This window comes from Aulostomus chinensis, chromosome 9 (assembly GCF_037954235.1).
Source record: "Aulostomus chinensis isolate RoL2024-O1b breed Wild chromosome 9, RoL_Achi_v1.0, whole genome shotgun sequence".
NCBI classification, from domain to species: Eukaryota; Metazoa; Chordata; class Actinopteri; order Syngnathiformes; family Aulostomidae; genus Aulostomus; species Aulostomus chinensis.
The window spans coordinates 91,545-111,536 of NC_141328.1; the positions used below are offsets into that span (position 1 = coordinate 91,545).

Here is a 19,992-nt window from a genome sequence, read left to right on the forward strand (position 1 = left end):
GGGCGCTAATCAGGGTGCATCATTTTTTTTCCGTAGAAGAAGACGTTCCACCTTCTCACGTGAACAGACAAGTTAAAATCTGCAAGCGGGAAACTGAGCATCTAGAACCGTTTCTGAGGTTGTTCGGTAGGTTAAGGTCGGTTTGTTGTTGCAGTGAGCTTAGATGCGAATATGAATGTTTAAGTTGAACCTTGTTGTCGTGACAGGTTGCTAACTAGGTTAGCTCGCGAGCGCTCCGTCTCAGGTTAGCCAGCTAACGTTTCTGGTATCAACGTTCGCGGTGTCGCTTGTGTTTCAGTTAACCCCTCAAAACGAGGCGAAGCTCATCGACATGACGCAGAGAAAGAGACCGTGCACCACTCCGAGCTGCTCTCAGACCAAAGTAAGTTCTACCTGTATTGTTGCGAACCTCGAGAGACAGCACGTGTGCTCCTTAGCAAGTTAGCTGGAATGATGCTAAGGTGCTGTAACAAAGCAATCGCCTCCCAATCAGGTTTCTCCCGATGAAATAACCTAACAACGTTTGAATGTATTATATATATATATATATATATATATATATATATATATATAGGTGTGTATTTGTTTTGGGGTTATTAATGGCCATTAAGAGGGATCTCATTAGTCATTTATGCAATAATCCATGTAACTGTATAATTAGTATTTTGTATTTCTATGGGCTGGTATCTACTGGGATCTGTGTGCACTACAAGTTTGACTGTACAGGGTTAAGTTGCTGTGCTGTGTGATCAGCACATCAATGATGTATTGTTACAAATTTGTAAGAATGCCCCATAGAGACAACATAATGCATTACTAAACAAACACCATCATGAGAGTATTAATTTGCAATAAAAAGATGCGCACAAATAACTGATATTGATGTGTATTTTTGCAGTTCTGTTTTAAAAATTGTTTTACCTAAATTTATTAGAACAGTAACAACATAATATTTCACCAAAAAATGCCATTTCTGCAGCATTTGTTCCCCTGTGATTCTATAATATAATAATAAATTCGATGAGCTGTCACTCAGGAAAGGAGATTACAGGTTCAAGTTCATACTGACCCTGTTGACACCTGTCAGTAAGATAAGATAACCCCTTATTTGTCCCACAGTGGGAAAATCGTCATTGTTACAGCAGCAGAAACAGAGAGGTAGCAGTGGAAAAATGACGCAGCAATAAATAGAAGAAACTACAGTAAAAAAAAAAAAATACACTGTTCTAAACCATGAGCATCTACAATAGATATTAGCAGCATAAGCGTTGGCTGTTGCACAGTACCATGTTAAGTAGTGATCCGTCCTGATGTGATGGGATCCCTGGTCACCTCACACTGGTTGTAACACGCGTCTCACCTCCAGTGAGGTGTGTAAATGAACACATGTAATACTTGGTGTGCAGGCAGCAGCAGTTTATGTTCAGTACAGGTGACACAGGTGAGTATGTTGCTGACGTCTGAGCTGAACTGACAAACTCATCAAGTCTGTCTGTCACTGACATTTAACACTGGAGAGAGGGAGAGAGATCAGCTGATGGTCATGAGACATCAGCTCCTTGATAAGAGAGAGAGAGCGGAGCAGCCAGAGGTACTTTCTCATAAGAGATGTGATAATATGAAAGTTTAATATCATGATTATCATCAAAGAGTTATTGGTATTATCAGTATTTTTATGGTATTTTTATCTAAGATGGCACCACAGACGGCTGCCTTGGCGCGTTGGTGCGTTGGTGCTCACCAGTTCGTTTCTTTTGGTGCATTAACTCTGTTTTCTGCGATGGTACCCGGAACTCTTTCACCAGAGATGAGCTCATGAACATCAGGGAAACAACTCCAAAGGATCTATTTCCTAACTTTCTGCTCCCAACTCCAGAAATTTTGGACATTCTGGTCAAAGGTGCGCTCACCTTTGCTCACGCAGCGAAACACAGGAGGAGGGGAAAACAGGCTGGTACGCTCGTACGTCTTTGCCAACACGGACTACGCACAGCATTACTGGGAGTATTTCTCTCTCACGTGCGCTCTCTGTCCAACAAAGTGGAGGAACTGCAACTGCTGTTTAGCAAAAACAGGGACTTTTCTTCATCTGCGGTTTTGTGCTTCACGAAGACGTGGCTGTGTGGATTAATACCAGACTCTGTGCTGCAGCTGGCAGGCTTCCAACTCTACCGCGTGGACAGAGACACGGAACTCTCCGACAAAACCAAAGATGGAGGAGTCTGTTTTTACATCAACGGTGGTTGGTGCAGTGATACAGTCGCACTGTTCTCCTGACCTGGAATCCTTCGTCATCCGCTGTAAACCGTTTTATTCACCCCGTGAGTGCTCTTCGTTCATTCTGGTCTTTGTTTACATCCCGCCGCAGGCCAACGTGCTGAACACACAGCGCATGCTCGCCGACCAGATACTGTGTGTGGAGCAGACCTATCCAGACTCCTTAGTTATTGTTCTTGGGGACTTTAACAAAGGCAACCTCAGTCGCGAACTCCCTAAATAGTTTGTTAAATGCTAACCCTAACCCTAACCCTAACCCGCCTACAGGCAGAAACTAAAGCTCTGCAAACCTGTAGTGAGGACTTCAAAGAAGTGGACCAGTGAGGCGGTGGAGGCTCTCCAGGCGTGCTTCGACTCCACTGACTGGGATGTGTTCAGGTCTGCCACCAACAGTCTGGATGAGTACACGGAGGCTGTGATGTCATCCATCAGCTTCTGTGTAGACTGCTGTGTTCCACCACGCACCAGGGTGAGTTACAACAATGACAAACCCTGGTTCACAGCCAAACTCAGACAGTTGAGGTTGGCAAAGGAAGAGGCTTTCAGGAGTGGGGACAAAGACAGACTCAAAGAGGCGCAGCACAAGTTTAGCAAGACGGTGAAAGAGGCTAAAAGACTGTCCTCTGAGAAGCTCCTACACCAGTTCTCAGCCAACGACTCTGCGTCTGTCTGGAAAGGGCTCAGGCACATCACCAACTACAAGCCTAAAGCCCCCCACTCCATCAACGACCGACGCCTAGCCAACGACCTGAACGAGTTCTACTGCCGCTTTGAAAGATGAAGGAACAGCCCTGCAACCATCACCCACGACACCACCCAACAGACCCAGATCCAGTCACCTCCACCAATTCCCACCTCATTGGCCCCCCTCTCCCCCTCCCCACCCTCCTCAGCAAGAACGCTTTCCATTTAGGATGTCAGCAAAATCTTCAAGAGACAGAACCCCCCCGGAAAGCAGCTGGACTGGATTCTGTCTCCCCATCCTCCTTGAAGCACTGCGCTGATCAGCTGTCTCCAGTGTTCAGACATTTTTAACACCTCACTGGAGACCTGTCACGTGCCAGCCTGCTTCAAGACTTCAACCATCATTCCTGTTCCCAAGAAGCCAAGCACCACAGGACTTAATGACTTCTGACCCGTCGCCCTGACCTCTGTGGTCATGAAGTCCTTTGAGCGCCTTGTGCTTTCACACCTCAAAGACATCACCGACCTTCTCCAGGACCCCCTGCAGTTTGCCTACAGAGCCAACAGGTCTGGAGATGATGCTGTCAACCTGGCCCTCCACTACATCCTCCAGCACCTGGACTCCACAGGAACCTATGCCAGGATCCTGTTTATGGACTTCAGCTCTGCCTTTAATTCCATCGTTCCAACCCTGTTACAGGAGAAGCTCTCCCAGCTGAACGTGCCTGACTCCACCTGCAGGTGGATTACAGACTTCCTGTCTGACAGGAAGCAGTGTGTGAAGCTGGGGAAACACATCTCCGACTCTCAGACCATCAGCACCGGATCCCCCCAGGGCTGCGTTCTTTCTCCTCTGCCATTCTCCCTGTACACGAACAGCTGCACCCCCAGTCACCAGTCCGTCAAGCTCCTGAAGTTTGCCAACGACACCACCCTCATCTGACTCATCTCTGATGGTGACTAGTCCGCCTGCAGGTGGGAGGTTGACCACCTGGTGACCTGGTGCAACCAGAGCAACCTAGAGCTCAATGCTCTAAAGACAGTGGAGATGGTTGTGGACTACAGGAAGAACTCAGCCTTACCTACCCCCATCACCCTCTGTGACTCCACCATTGACACTGTGGAGTCTTTCCACTTCCTGGGAATCATCATGTCCCAGGACCTCAAGTGGGAGCTGAGCATCAGCTCCCTCATCAAGAAAGCACAGGAGAGGATGAACTTCCTGTGGCAGCTGAACAAATTCAGTCTACCAAAGACAATGATGGTGCACTTCTACACAGCCATCACTGAGTCCATCCTCACCTCCTCCATCACCATCTGGTACGCTGCTGCCACCGCCAAGGACAAGGGCAGGCTGCAGTGTGTCATTTGGTCTGCAGAGAAGGTGATTGGCTGCAGTCTCCCACCTCTTCAGGACCTGTACACCTCCAGGACCCTGAGGCGCACAGGAAAAATTGTGGCTGATCTGTCCCACCCCGGACACAAACTCTTTGAGTCTCTCCCCTCTGGCAGGAGGTTGCGGTACATCAGGACCAAAACCTCCTGCCACAAGAACAGTTTTTTCCACGTCTGCTGTCAGCCTTTTCAACAAGGCCCAGAACCCCCCTGACACTCTGACACTCCACTTCAGCCTCTGTCTCTGTCTGCCTGTCACATCAACAGAACCTGAACTCGATGCGTTACATTAACGCTCAACTTGGACAACTTGTTCAGTGGCACCTTTTCATCTGCACATTTGTCTGTGGTATTTATTACTGCTGACTGCACTGCTGCTTTATTCAACACAACAGACTGTATATATTTATATTTTTATATGCTTCTGCACTTTAAGAATTTAGTTTAGTTTATTGGACTGCATGCATTAACAGCACCACAAAAAAATTCCTCGTATGTATAAAATCATACTTGGCAATAAAGTCTTTTCTGATTCTGATTTAAAAGAGAAAAGAAAAGAAAAAACGACTCCCAACCGTTCATAAAGAACTGTGGCACTCATGCAGATGTGCCTACAAGTTTATGATAAGTTTTAAATGGTTATATACAGTTGTACGTTAATATCCGTATTTCTCATGTTTATCAGACAAATTAAAAGTAGAATAGAGAAATCACAATGATCCAAACCAGGTCTGTTCCTCAGTGTGTTCCTGACAACCAAACTGCCACAGATGTTTGATCCGGCCAAAATAATAATAATAGTAATAATAACTTCTCTCTTTGAGCTTGTCACATGGCCAGACTTAATACTATGTGGCCGTGCAGGTGCTCAGCAGTGGCGTTTCCACTTCAGTGAAGGTTGTCTGGTGATGAGGCTCCATCAGTGTAGCTCAGGACACATTAGTGGACACAGGCCTGTAGGACTCTGGTCCAGACGACCTTTGGATGTGATCTCAGTGGTCAAACCTAAGGATGCATCTTACTACCAGGAAGGCCTGGGCGATATGGATTAAAAATAAATTTCAGATTTTTTTTTTTTAAGAAAATAATAAGTACAAAGGACAGAGAGAACTCCAAACAAGTTCTCCTTTGTTCTGAGCAAAAACTTAGCTAACCACTGTTTATATGGGTACCATATCTTTCGGGATGTGCAAAGTGACTGCTTCAGTGATGCCTTTTTCTTATCATACATGGTTCCGCCACAGAGAGCTGTTTGTTTTAGTGAGAGTTTGTTGGTTACAGCGGTCTTGTTCCCCCGCACAGTGGCATTTCTCCCACTTGGCTGGATGCCTCTGTTTTACATGCTGAAACAAGTTTGTTGTGCTGCTGCCTTTTGTTGCAATGGGCTTCAGACAAATTTGCAGTGTGCAGTCACTTGTTCAGTGCCATGGAAGCTCTGTGGGGACAAAAGGTGCGCCAAAGCAGGAAGAGTAAAACCTAATTTTTTTTTTTAATTGTCCGCAACAAAAAACTCAAAAAATTAATTAATAAAATTGATACATCGCCCAGGCCTACTACCAGGTGTACTCAGGACCATTGGCTTGTACCTCAGTTTCAAACTTCTGAGTTGTACCCAGAGATCCTGTGTGAAGGTCCTGAGTTTTATAAGCAATGATTATGATAGAGGGCGGCCCGGTGGAGCAGTGGTCCTCCCTGTGGCCCCCAGCAAGAAGGTTGTGGGTGGAGCCCCGGCTGCAGCACGGGGTCTTTCTGGGTGAGTCTCCATGTTCTCCCTGTTCCTGCTGGGTTCTCTCTGGTACTCCAGCTTCCTCCACAGTCCAAAGACATCAAGAGGGACCAGGTTAATCCAGACTCTAAATTGACCGTAGGCGTGGCTGGGAGAGCCAATGGTTGTCTGTCTCTATGTGTTGGCCCTGCCATGGACTGGTGACCTGTCCAGGGGGAAGGCTGCTGGGATAGGCTCCACCCCCACCACCCTCAACAGGAGGAGAGGGGGAACATGGAGGGATGGATGGTTATGATAGACACTGCCCACATAGTGGTCAAAACTGTTAACATTTTATTCTGTTCATCAGATAAGAAAATCAAGTGTTTCTCCACATTCCAAGCTCCAGACCTCAGATAGAGGGGGGCCACACTTTTACTGTCCTAGGCCCAAGGTTGGGGCACAGTCTGTCCTTCAGTGTCTCTCTCTGCCTCTTTTTAAAACCCATTTATGCTGATTTGGATTTTTGTTCTGTATTTTAATGATTTTCTTTTGCTTTAAATCTTTTCTTGTCCACTGACTTTTATTGTTTTAAATTGCATGCTGTTTTGTTGTTGTTTTTTTAGGCACCTTGCAATCTTTTTTTGGAAATACTGTTTAGTCTTATTTGGTCATATCTGATGTTCTTTAAGTTTTAACGTTTATTTTGATGTTTGGTGAATGCTTACATTTGAAAGCCAAGTGGAATAAAGTTAATCAGGTTGGTCTATCTGTTCTTTTGACTCATAGAGGCAAAGTGATGGTATTTTGGCTCAGGAGGAGGATGAAGACATCACATTTACCCAACCAAGTACTTCACAGGTCCTGAGAGGGCTGGAGAAGTTCTCATCTGCACAGGTCGCTCAGAAGGTGATGCACACGTGTACGCACACAGACACACACACACACACGTGTACGCACACACACACTGTTGCTGATTCACCGTGTTTTCCATCATGTCGTCTTGTGTCCTGCAGACAGCTGAGGTGGTGCAGTACTTTTTGGTGAAGGACCAAAAGAAGATTCCTACTCGCCGAGCAGGTAGGACCTCATGTTGACCGCCATCAATGTGTGTGTGTGTGTGTGTGTGTGTGTGTGTGAGCTCGTCTGACACAATAATTTTCCATTAGGGCCTGACCCACGTGGGATGTTTGGGTTTGGATGTCTGATTTTAGAACAGAAGAAAATCTCTGACTACTGAAACTGTGAATTTCAGTGCTGCACAATCAACATGGACCCTGTCCATGTTGATTGTGCAGCAGCTTTGTACTGATATGACGATGTAAAGGCTGATTTATTGAACAAATAACGTTTAAAACATTTAACAGGGACATACATGACCATTTACATAAAGACCAACATAAACAAGTCTCATTACTCCATTTTGAATACACGGAAGTCTTGTTTTCTTGATTTTATCTGCTGTAAAGCTTTTTAACACGGTAAACATACGCAGAACAATATATCTGCGATACACCCATGAGGCTGATGACACACCCTATTTTCTATGTTTTATTTATTGCAGCTGGTTTAGCTTAAGCTTGATAAAATGAGCAGAGAAACATTCCCATGTTGCATTGCAACAAAAAAGTAGGATTTCTGTTGAGATCAGCATTGACATGGAGCTGATGTCTGAGCCTTTGTGAAACTAATACCCATTTCTCACTTGCCAAAAAAAACTCTACCACCTGTATATGTGCAGGTTTGTTCAACTCAGGTAAACCTGGCAACAAAGGCAGTTTCAAGAATGTGAGGAATTGCTGCTGCCCAGCAGTTTTTTCCGCCCTGTATCTTCTGATTTCATCTTCAGCCCTTGTTGCTGGAGTTTTTTCCACTTTCATTTACTGTTGGTAGTAGACTGTTTCAAGGAGAGACTCAAAAGTGCTGGACTTCTCTGGCTTCTTGGGCAAAGTCACCTCACCTATCTCCTCAGCTCCTGCAGCATCATTACTGTCAGTATTTTGCTGTTGAATAAGACAAAAAAAGATACAAAACAGAAATAAATAAATGGATTGAAAGTCATTTATGAACTTTTCAATGAAAATATTTTTATTAAATTGAATAGTTTAAAAAAAAAAAAAACATCACGTGCAGCAGTGGCAGCCTCAGTCTGCAGTCTGGAGACGGTGTCATCTCGCTCTTTTATAGACAGGGATGGTAGGGCCTTAAAGCGAAGATCCAGCGCTGATGCTGCATGCAATGTGTCCTACTGCCCTTCATATCTGAAAGACATTTCACAAATTATTTTTGTTGTCACAGTATGAGGATAAACGTGCCATGCATACAAATATACAATCTCACACATACAAACACACATATAGTAAAAGGAGAATGCCATGTTTAACCATATAAAATACAAAACTTTGCTTTTGTAATATTTGATTTGGCCTGCCACTGACTTTTGCATAGACACACACACACACACTGTAGTGACTTCCTGTCCTTAGTCGCAGTGAGGGTGTGTGGTCCCGCACATTTGTGTGACGTGCTGCTGCTTACATAAGTTCGCTAAGTCCAGGTAAAGTTTTCATAATATAAACAAACAGCTCCTCAGACAGCTTTGGTCACAAAACGCAGTAAAGATGTAAACATGTGCACTGTTTGCAAAATGCAACTGAGCAACAACTGATCAAAACAAAACGAAAAGCAATTAAAACAGTGAATGCGGTCAATGAAAATTATGGCTATCATGCACACCTCTCTCCTCCCTCTCTGTGTGCCGGTGACTGAGCTCCCTATATCACCTGTGGTGTTCATACCCAGTGCCCACATGACCCAAACACCGTGAATCCCTGTGGCAACCACAGGATAAACAAATCAAAAGACGAGTGATGTGATATGGCTCCTACACACACAGTCCTAAGCATACCTTGTCCTCAAGTTATTCTCGACAGCAGCCTTCAAGTCCCTCACTACGCTGGAGTCTTTGAGGCTGGGGGTCAAGGCCTCTTGCAGCAGGGCGAGAGGTGGGGCAATGACGGACAGAGTTGGTTGGTTGTCCTCCGACATTGCCGGTGTCAATTCTTTCAGTGGTTTCAAGACCTGCACCAAATCTTAGGCAATTGTTACATACTCCTCTGTTAAGGTCCACAGATCCTTTTCATTCCTGCACACGTCTTGTGAAAGTAGAGGTGGCAGAGATAGCTTGTTGTTCCTCCAAAAAGCACTCCAGCATGTCCAGAGCACTGTTCCACCTCGTCACAACGTCTATTGTTAGCTTGAGCTGGCAGTTGAAGCAGCATCTGTTTTTCTTCCAGTATGTGGTTTGCCATCGTACTCCAGTGAAAGAACGTTGCTATACACCTCACTCAAGCCAGCAGACGTGACACAGCTGGGATTTTTGGACCTGCCTTTGAGGCTAAGTTCAATGTGTGCGGAAAACACTTGATGTGCATTAGCTGCATTACCTCCACCGCACAGACCATATTTGCAGCGTTGTCCGTAACAACTGCTGGGTCTTTGCTGGTCAGCCCCTACTCATGTATGGCCCCCGTCAACATATCAGCTATATTAACAGCAGTGTGGCTTGTGAGAACCTCGGTGGTCTGTAGTGCATGAGACATACGGCACCAGTTGTTGTCTATAGTGAGAAGCCACTGTCATGTACAAGGGTTAAGGTTGACTGCTGACTGCATTTTCGTTTGGATGTCGTCTTTCACACACGTATACATCATGGAGATAACCGTTTCAGTCAGATATTTACGTTGCACCACTACGTAGTGTGATTCGGGCACCTGAGCTAGCCGCTTGAAGCCTTCGTTTTCCACTACTGCGTACGAAAGTTGCGATGGCCTCTGTTGTCTTTATTGCCTGTGGAGAATCGGCTGGTAATGTTAGTGATTCCCTCAGTTTCTTTTGTTTTGTCCTGGATGTCTTTTTGGTGGACTTAGAAGCTAATGTTAGCGTTGTGTGATACGTTGTCAAGTGGTTTCTGAGGTTTGTGGTATTTCTGCAGTAACTAACCTCCGCTTGACAGATTTTGCAAACCACTTTGGTTTTATCCAGCTCTTTGATGTCTGGAACCATTTTGGATTTAAAACAACAAAAGACAGGCTGCACGGTGGTGCAGTGGTTAGCGCTGTGGCCTCACAGCAAGAAGGTTCCGAGTTCGAGTCCCGGCTCGGGCACGGGATCTTTTTGGGTGAGTCTCCATGTTCTCCCCGTGTCTGCGTGAGTTCTCTCTGGTACTCCAGCTTCCTCCCACCATCCAAAAGCATGCAATTGGGGACGAGGCTGATTGATTCTCTGTGAGTGTGAATGGTTGTTCGTCTCTGTATGTTGGCCCTGCGATGGACCTGTCCAGGGTGAACCCCGCCTCTCGCCCGTTGATGCTGGGATAGGCTCCACCCCACCCCACCCCCTGCGACCCTTAATGTGTAGGAATAAGCGGAAGCTGACGATGGATGAACAACAAAAGACAGACTTCCATTGGGACGGCTTGCTGAGCGGAGTTTTACCTGCGTCGGCCATTTTGCACTCTCATGAACGTCAAGCAGATTTATGCGCGCCACTGCTTCATTGTGCAAGAGGCTACTGGGGTTCTTGGGTAAAAATTGATCTCATGCTTATGAATCCATATTGCCAGATTTTGATAATGGATTGAATCAAAACAAATTTTTTTTTACCCAGCCCTAAATGTCACTCATTAACAATAACAAAATGAACCTGTTACGCTAAAGTTGCTAGCTTGACCCATTGCTATTGTTCTTTAGCAACCGTTTGCTTAGCTGTCCATAGGGTTAGGGTTAGGGTTTATATAATAGGCCCTCCCCCTAGTATGGCTGTCCAGCCCTTCTTCCAGCCCAGACCAGTGTAGAGCTGCTGAACCTGTACTGCCCCTCGTCTTGCTGCTTTGTTGGTCCGACGGTATTTGAGACGCTAACGGAACGAAGCCTCATGTTTCTCAGACGTTCCTCTGGTTAATCAGCACCTGCTGCTCCTGAGCTCCTGGTCGGTGACACACCTGGTACACCTGACACACCTGGTACACCTGACACACCTGGTACCAGCCTGCTCACACTGGCTCAGAGACACTCAGCTGTCTGGAAGCTATATATTAGCAACAATAAACTTCTTTTAAATCATTATTCCACTGTTATTTTTCAGGTAAATTTAGACTACATTTTGCACCTTTTCTAGAATTTCTGTGGATGAATTTTTTTTTTTTAACTATTTTATTAAAATTGTTGTCTCTCGTAACTTAAAGAGCCTGCTGAGCCTAGTGGTTTCACTTGTTTTAAACTTTTCTATCAGCCCAGAATTTCAAAGTGTGTGCATTCCAAAACGGTGTTAAAATATTATACATTATCAATATATGTAATTATACTGAACTGTATCAGCTTCTAGTAAGATTCATATAAATAGGATAGTCACAGCATTAGATACGTCTATCAGTCAAACCCAATAGATAAACTCCTCCATCAGACAGATTCAGTACCGAGGGGGGGTTATAGTCAAGGAAACCAGTAGTGTGAATGTTTTGGCTGATGGGTGCATGTTTGGGCCATTTGTGGAGTCAGTGATGGAGTGGTAGAAGGAGCTTTGGGTGTTTTTGTAGATTAAATTCATCACCACCTCCGTCTGGTTGCAGTGTTGCAGCATCTTCTACGACTAGGTTGGACATAGAAGAATGATATGTGTCCTCGCTCTTGTTTGTCTGTCAGACCTGGTGAAGCACATCCTGAAAGAGTACAAGAACATCTACCCTGAGGTCATGAAGAAGGCAGCACATACGTTCGATCAGGTTTGCTGAATCTAAGCTTCAATTAGATGAACATTCCAAAGACATTTAAATTAAAAACTATGTTCTTCTCTCTTTATCAGGTATTTGGGTTGAAACTTGTTGAAATTGATGCCAAAAACCACCTCTACATACTTATCAATAAGTTGGAAGCTGCCCCGTCCAAGTGAGTATGTCCTGTTTATGGATCTCTTATTACAATGGGACACTGAAAATATTTTTTTTTAAAAATTGCATGCAATGTTGCCAGTTCCTCAGTAAAGAAGGTAGCAATTGGCTGTCCCAACAGTCACGAGGTGCATCATCGACAAATGTGCATAATAAGTAAATTGCATGTACTGGACACTAAAAGGTGGAGAAAGGATCAGGGTCAACACAAACATTTGTCCAAATGACAAAAAGAATTGCTTGATTTGCTGCTAGTCACTTATGACAAAGTCCAAACGGGGGTCTGGAAAGTCTCCTGATCTAGAGACAGTCTCCAGGTTGGTAATTGTGATGACATGGAATCCAGTCCTTCTAGAAAAATGCATTTTTTTTGCGATCGTTGCGGGAAGAAGTCCTTGATTGTGCAGCACATTGCATGCCATGAAATATGTGGGATATTTAGCAATTTTATGCGATGAAATTGCAGGAACTTGAAAAAAACTGCAGGTTGATGAATTTGAAAACAAAATGTGATTCCCCAAACACTTTGTTCTCACTGGGCCTTCATGTAAAGAGTTGTTTCTTCAGACTTCCTATGATAAGCGAGCCTACACACAGCACAGGACGTGCTGGGGAGAATTAAGCTCTCATCTTGTTTTATCTCAGACCTCAATAAACATGTGGCTCAAACTTAAAGAACCTTGATGGGTCAAACAAGTTCCAAGCTTATTTTTGTTGGCAAATGAGACAGATTTGTGGACTTCATGTCTTCTTCGCGGGGTTTGCAGCTCTCCGATGACGTCGCTTCATAATGTTCCCAAGGCAACAGGAGGAAAATGGCTGCTCTTGTGTGAAGTAAAAGCAGCGTTTTTCAACTGGGAAGATATGTATGGCTTTTTTGCAATGAAAATGCGGGGATTATGGAATCATGCATGTCCTGCATGCATACTTTGGCTGATTATGCTTTGAATTATGAGATCCCATAATCGCGTTTTTCTGGAGAGAGTGGGAATCTACCGATCCTCTGTGTTTAACCACCCCCCCACTTGTGTGACTATCTTTGTGGCAGCCTCACCGTCCCAAAGACAGGACTGCTGTTTGTCATCCTGAGTGTTATTTTCATGAAAGGAGGAGTCATCAGGGAAAGTGAGTGCATCAGTTTCAGCTCATTATTATTTGGCATTTTTTCTCATCCTATCTGCTGATTCACTGGTCACTAACCCTTTTCTACTCCAGATCATTCATACTGGTTTTGATCGTGTAGCCTGGCAAAACCTTGTTGCTCAGCTGCCAGGGGAAGAAAGAGGTCGTGTTTCTAAGTTTTCTTTGGTGCTCTCTCTTCCTCTCTGTCTCTCTCCTCTGTCTTCCCTTTCTTCTCTCACTTTTCCTCTCCCTCTCTCCCCTTGTGGAACTTTCCTATCCACTGATTATTTTGCCTGTTTACAATTATTAATTGCTAATATTATAGTTAATAATTTTCCACCCACCCCTGCAGCGCTTCATGTGTTCATAATCATGGTTTGACGTTCAAGTTCCAGACTTCGTGATAATTCATGTCATTTATGTTAACCAATTTTTTGTAGCATATCAAAGTTAAACTGTGTTATCACTGTTTTAAACTAGCAATGATTTATATCCATCTATTTATTTCAGTTTCATGATGACTCTTACTTACCATTATGCCACCACTTCTCCTGATGTTCAGGTTTTCTAATAGTTTTCAGTATCAGCATTGATATTTAAAGCAGTTATTTTAAAACAATGCATTTCTGATGAGTAATGCTTTTTCTTTACTCTAAATTACTGAGTAATTTCATGCTCAATGGGTTCCTTGATGCCCAGTGAGCTGTGCTGCCACTATCAGTTACCATTTGACATAAAGAAAGCACCCACAACTAACAAAAATGGATTATAAATTTGGAATATTAATAAAGTCTGAAATGTACATGAAAGCAGGAGATTGGTAAGACTTAGCTGCTAACAACAAGCTAGCAACAGATTTGCTTGAATTTCCTTCAGAATTCTTAAAGTTGGCTCTGACTTAACCATAATAATTAAGCACAGTTGCTTTTATTTTGAAGGCTGAATCACTGTGGTGGAAGTGATTTTGTAGGTAGCTGATCAAAGACCATTCCTGGCCAGGCATACAAAAGGCTTCCGTTTTCAGAAAGGTTTTATTGCCTTGAAATGTAATGAGTTGTTTGTCCTCCATGTTGTTTCATCCACCTCATTTTTATTAATCAAACACAACCCTTCACATTTGCATAAAGTGGTATATATGGCAAATGCATTGTTGTTTTGAAATGTTGGAATAAGCCTCTGGTTGTGTTTTGCCCTGTAGACCTTATCTGGAATATGCTCAAGAAACTTCGTGTTGACCCCGGGTAAGATGAGAGTTGGTGTGTAATTCAGAATTTTGTAGCTTTCATCTGATATCCATTCTCTCGTCGTTCCAGAGAAAATCACAAGGAACTCGGTGACGTGAAGAAGGTGATCACAGATGAGTTTGTGCGTCAAAGGTAAGAAGGAACATTTTCATCTCCCTATGTTCTGTTTGCAGTTATTATGCTGCCAGCAGTGTTTTCTGGGTCCAGGTAGTGTCTCTGGAACAAAAGTCGAAATGGACTGAAACTATTTATTACCTGCTTGCTAGGTCCAGGGTTCGCAATAGGTGGACTGCGGTCTGCATCTGGACGGTGGACCACCTCTTTGTGGACCCAGGGCAAAAAACCAAACACAGCACGCCACTCTGACTGATGCAAGGCTAGACTGGCTGAGAGAGAGAGTGTGTGTGTGTGTGTGTGTGTGTGTGCGTGTGAGAGACTGTGCACGCGCTCACGCTTACATTATGGGCTGTCATTCCCATGACAAGGATGCACAGATTGACTGATAACTACGCAAACCGGCAGTCACACACCCTCCTCCTTCAGTGTGTCTTCTTTGCACGGTGCAGGCAGCGGTAACATCTTTGCAGCAGGAGCGTTGCTCACACCCGGCACCCGACATCAAAATGGAGTCAGAGAAAGGTGGACACTGAAAATCGCCAATTTATTGACGAATGGACCTACAAATATATGTTTATCTTACTTCCTTCGAGCACCAAGCCAGTGTGTCTTTTGTGCGAAAGCACTGTTGCTCTGATAAAAAATGAAAACATAAAACGCCATTATGAGAAGCGCCACCACGATTTTGACAGAGATTGCCCCCCAAAATCAGCTACGAACAGATAAAAGAAAAAAGCTGAAAAAGTCAAGAGGCTTCTCGCATGAAAATGACCTAGTGCATGACAGAACAGCAAAAGGATACAGAGTGCTCCCTCAAAGTGGCCTGGATCAGGGTTAGCACAAGAAACCATTTCATGATGCAGACATGATAAAAGAAATTTTGACTGCAGTGATGGACACCTTGTTAGAAGGCAAAGAAAGGGTGACAATAGCAGCTAAAATAAAGCAAATCCCACTCTCACATGACTTGACCATTTGTTTACCAAAGAACAGTATGAGGGTTTGGTTTTGTTAATTTTGCTAAAAGGAAAAGGACACTTTGTTTTACTTTTGAGATGTATGTGAACATTTGAATTCCCAAGTAGGGCGGGGGGGTGTCAGGAAAACATGCGATGTGCGATTACACTGTTCAGTATTGCGATAACGATATGACCTGTGATAAATGTGTATGTATATATTCTTTATGAAATATCAGAGGGTACATATTAGCTACAGTACATTAAAGCATATCTTTCTGTTTTAATATTTACAGCGAACATAGACCACACACATTTAATAGCCTAGGCCCGTTGAATAAAGAAATTGAACAGTTATTTGTATCCAACATATGCTTTTATTTTTAACATATTGCAGTTGCACAAGGCTCAAACCTGAGTGTTAGCAAATTCAAACAATTTCCAAGCCTCTAACTAAAAGATATCTGGGTGAAAACATCAATAAAATAAATTAAACATGGCAACTGGCAAATTAAACATTTCTCCCATGATAAAGATGGAGACCTGCCAATGCCATCTTCTTGCTGAACAGGTGGCAAATACAGTTCTATGATGGTGAGGAATGTAGAACCACTGAATCAAGAGGAGGGGAGATTTATCCATCCAAGACTCCTTTAACACATCTCTTACTTCAAGTTCTCACACAGGAACACTAACATGGTCTCTTTGCTAGGTTTCAAGCAGGAGCGCTGACATGTCACCACATTCCCTGACGCGCTGAAGAGCCTCTCAGAGGGCGAATGAGTGGCTGCGGAGTCGCGTTCGCTAAACTCACAGAAATGGACGGTTGCTGCAATCTTTTGACGTCATGCGGACTCGGTGTTGTCGGCTGTTTGGCGCCTCGGCTGTCCTAGAATTGTTTGTGCAGTTCTTTGTGGAGGTGTTTCAGGTGTTGATGAAGACTGGTTGTGTCTACAATTCTACAATTTCATTTAGCAGACGCTTTTGTCCAAAGCGACGTACAACACAAGCAAGAATTCAGACTTAATTAAGGAGAAACCCATAGTAGCACAAAAGTGCTTCAGTAGTGATTTGGTCACAGGTACTGCCATCTAGTGGCAGAAGAAGTGTCGCCCCCCCCTCCCTTTTTTTTTTTTTTGACAAACATACAACATCACCCAACACAGTTAGTGCTACATAGTCACTAAGTGCTGGGTCTTGGACCCTCTGACTGATTCTACCACAAAGAGGAGCAGAGTCAGGTTCAGTGCCTCGGTGCTCTCTGAACAATTGAGTCTTCAATTGACTCTTAAAAGTAGAAAGGGACTCAGCAGAACGCACAGAGTTCGGTAGTTGGTTCCACCATTTGGGAACAACAGAAGAGAAGAGTCTGGCTAGGGATTTGGAGCAGCGCTGGGCTGGAAGCACCAGGCGTCTTTGGCATGCAGAGCGTAGTGGGCGAGAAGGAGAGTAGACCTGGATCAGGGATTCCAGGTAGGCTGGAGCCGTTCTTGGGATTGTTTTGTGAGCCAAGAGAAGTGCCTTGAATTTGATCCTGGCTGCCACTGGAAGCCAGTGAAGAGAAACCAGCAGCGGGGTGACATGTGCCCTTTTGGGCTGGTTGAAGACCAGACGTGCTGCTGCTGTTAAATATGTCTCGTGAGATTTGTGAACTAATATTTGTGACCTGTGGGGGCGGTAATGCGCCTTTGCTACTTCGAGCCTGCCAGAGCCTAAAGAAAGAGAAGTAGGAGCTGAAGCTGAGGAGAAGGAGGGAAGGATCGCTTCAACAATGACTTTAAAAACACAGCCGAAAAGACTGGTAGTGTTGCCACTGAAGAAGCCCCTGCCACTTTCAAATCATTTGTTAGGCAGCATTTTGATTTCCCAGCTGAAACTATAAATGGCAGTAGAGTGACTGATAAGACACAGAAAATTATGCCAGCATTGTATGAAAATACTGCCATACACCACGGCTAATACGAGCACAATGCAGAGACACATACAGCACCACCACAGCTCGGAACTCAAATCAACAGCAGCTGTGAAGAAAACCCTAACAGGCCAGACGACGCTGACCAACGCATTCGGACTTCAACTTCCACAGTCAAGCGCCAGAGCCACAACAACACGAGACATCGGTGCTTTCATCGCAGCTGGGATGTGTAGTGCAGCAAGTTGTCAGTGCCATACATGTTCAGGTTCTGTTTGCACTATTTGCACTCTGTATTGACAGAGTAGAACTTTAATTTTGCTTTGCACTTGGAAAAAAAAAAGAGTAATTAATTTTATTTTAACTTTTATACATTTTAGTTTTCGTTTCAATTTGTGGAAGAAGTTTATTAAAAGCTCATGCTTACATCAAACACGTAAAGAGTTGCATTTCAAAATGCATGTGCAACTCAGTTAAATAAAAGTCTGTTGGTCAAGTCGTATACTGTCATTGTAGTTTTCTTAAAATCTCGTCTCGTTCTCGTGAACCCAATATTGTTTCTCGTCTCGTCTCGTGAGCTGAGTGTATCGTCACATCCCTGTTCACAGTATTTAATACAGTTTACCTTTGAATTGTTCACTGCAAACACACGTGCTTTGGAGCCTGCCATCACTCACCGTCCTTACGTCCAGCATGAATCCGCATCCTCTTTCCAAAGTTTCAGACAGCGTATGGATGAGCACAGCACATTTTGTCTCCTCGGTTATTCTTGTATCCAGATGGCGACACAAACTGTCAATGCAGAAATTCAGTTGCTTCCTCATCTGGTAGCTCATTGGATGGCTGCATTGTTTTGCCCTCCTGGGGGCTGTCTTGTGAAATCATGTAGAAACTACCAACAACTGCTTCTTACAACTTGGAGGTGAAATTTGATCAGGGTGGCAAACACTTTTTTTTCCCACATCTAGCAGTTGGATAGCCACACATGCACAAACATGTCTGGAAGTGTAAGAGGTGTGAAAAGGTATGAAGGATACCTGTGGGATTAGTTTAGTCAGGTAATCCGGCAGCACTATGATCAGAAGGTTATAGGTTCAATCCTGGGAATAGTGTACTGGTGTGCTCAGAGCCAGAATCTCTCAGACCATAGACTCTGGTTTATACCACACCACAGAGCAGCTGGAGCAAGGAAGAGTCCAGACCGCTACTGCTGCACGGCTGGACCACCACTGGCTCTGAACATGATCAGCTCTCCTCACAACTAAACTCTCTGGTTCATCTCCAGACTTTAACATCTTCCAGTACTTAACCTGAGTAGACCTGCTCGATACTGCACGAGCACCACCTGCTCACGTCCCCGTCTGTCCATCAGTCTCTCCTCCTTTCTCTCTCTCTCTTTATCTCTGTCCCTCTCTTTCCTTCTGTCTCTGTCTTCCTCCATTCTGTCTTTGTCTCTGTCCATCAGTCTCTCCTCCTTTCTCTCTCTCTCTTTATGTCTGTCCCTCTCTCTCCTTCTGTCTCTGTCTCCCTCCATTCTCTGTCTGTCTCTGTCCATCAGTCTCTCCTCCTTTCTCTCCCTCTTTATCTCTGTCCCTCTCTTTCCTTCTGTCTCTGTCTTCCTCCATTCTCTGTCTTTGTCTCTGTCCATCAGTCTCTCCTCCTTTCTCTCTCTATCGCTGTCCCTCTCTCTCTTTATCTCTGTCTTTGTCTCTGTCCATCAGTCTCTCCTCCTTTCTCTCTCTCTTTATCTCTGTCCCTCTCTGTCCTTCTGTCTCTCTTTCTCCATTCTCTGTCTTTGTCTCTGTCCTGCTCTCCTGCTCTCTCTCCGTCCCCACTGATCCTGGATCTGCTCCTCCTTCCTGCTGGTAAAGGAAGGTTCTGGTGGCTGCTGTTGCAGGATGTGCTGCGGATGGAGAATTGTTGGGTGGAGGTTCATTGAAGGAGGGAGGTGCTGGACCTGCTCTACTTGGACAGAGTCAGGACAGAACTTTGGTTGGGGTTTGGTGCTGTAGAAATAAAATTGACTTGACTACATCGATTAAATGGATTAATTCAAATTTACAGCTCTGGATGATGTGTATTTTACACGTGAGTCTAAGAAGCAGAACTAATGCGCTGCAACACTCTACAGGGGTGTTAATGGGGCGCATCCAAACATTCACATTCACAAACATGGCAGCGATGGGGGGAAAGCCGGAGCTCGTAACAACCAGGGTTGTTTTTGGCAGGCATTTTAGATTTAGTCTCAGTCTCAGTCTTTGGACTAAATGCTTCTTAGTTCTAGTCCCATGTTCGTCATTTCTATCCTTGATAGTTTTAGTCCACCAAAACTCAAAGGTTTCAGTCAAATATCAAAGATCCTCTCAACAAAGATGTGTGTGCTGAAGAGGCCACTCCAGTGTTAGAATGAAGCACTGAACTGATCCACCTTCAAAGGGGAGTTTCCCCTCTTTTTCTCTCTCTACCTTTTACTTTTATTATTCTGTTGCAGAAGCAGACAACACACTAGCCCACAATAGGAGTATTGTATTGACATTGCACGCTTGTTCTACTTGGCGGAAAAAAACCTGCATGTTTTGAAACTTTGATCGTCCACCCACTAACAATTTAGTCTGGTCTCGTTCTCGTCAGAC

At 44.3% G+C, this 19,992-nt stretch overlaps 1 protein-coding gene across 4 annotated transcripts in view; it reads left to right on the plus strand.

Moving 5' to 3' along the window:
* ndnl2 (necdin-like 2) overlaps positions 1-19,992 on the plus strand; it is a 26,090-nt gene continuing 6,098 nt past the window's right edge. Inside the window, exons 1-10 of one of the 4 annotated variants that reach the window (XM_086212851.1) lie at positions 1-126; positions 299-382; positions 6,851-6,970; positions 7,078-7,141; positions 11,764-11,843; positions 11,924-12,006; positions 13,057-13,133; positions 14,329-14,371; positions 14,444-14,506; positions 14,641-16,585. In XM_086212851.1, the coding sequence (XP_086068977.1) occupies positions 332-382; positions 6,851-6,970; positions 7,078-7,141; positions 11,764-11,843; positions 11,924-12,006; positions 13,057-13,133; positions 14,329-14,371; positions 14,444-14,506; positions 14,641-14,740 (681 nt within the window). In that variant the 5' untranslated portion in view covers positions 1-126; positions 299-331 and the 3' untranslated portion in view covers positions 14,741-16,585. Of the gene's footprint in view, positions 137-298; positions 383-6,850; positions 6,971-7,077; positions 7,142-11,763; positions 11,844-11,923; positions 12,007-13,056; positions 13,134-14,328; positions 14,372-14,443; positions 14,507-14,640; positions 16,586-19,992 lie in introns of those variants that run through there. The other 3 variants (XM_086212852.1, XM_086212849.1, XM_086212850.1) reach the window with 3 other exon arrangements.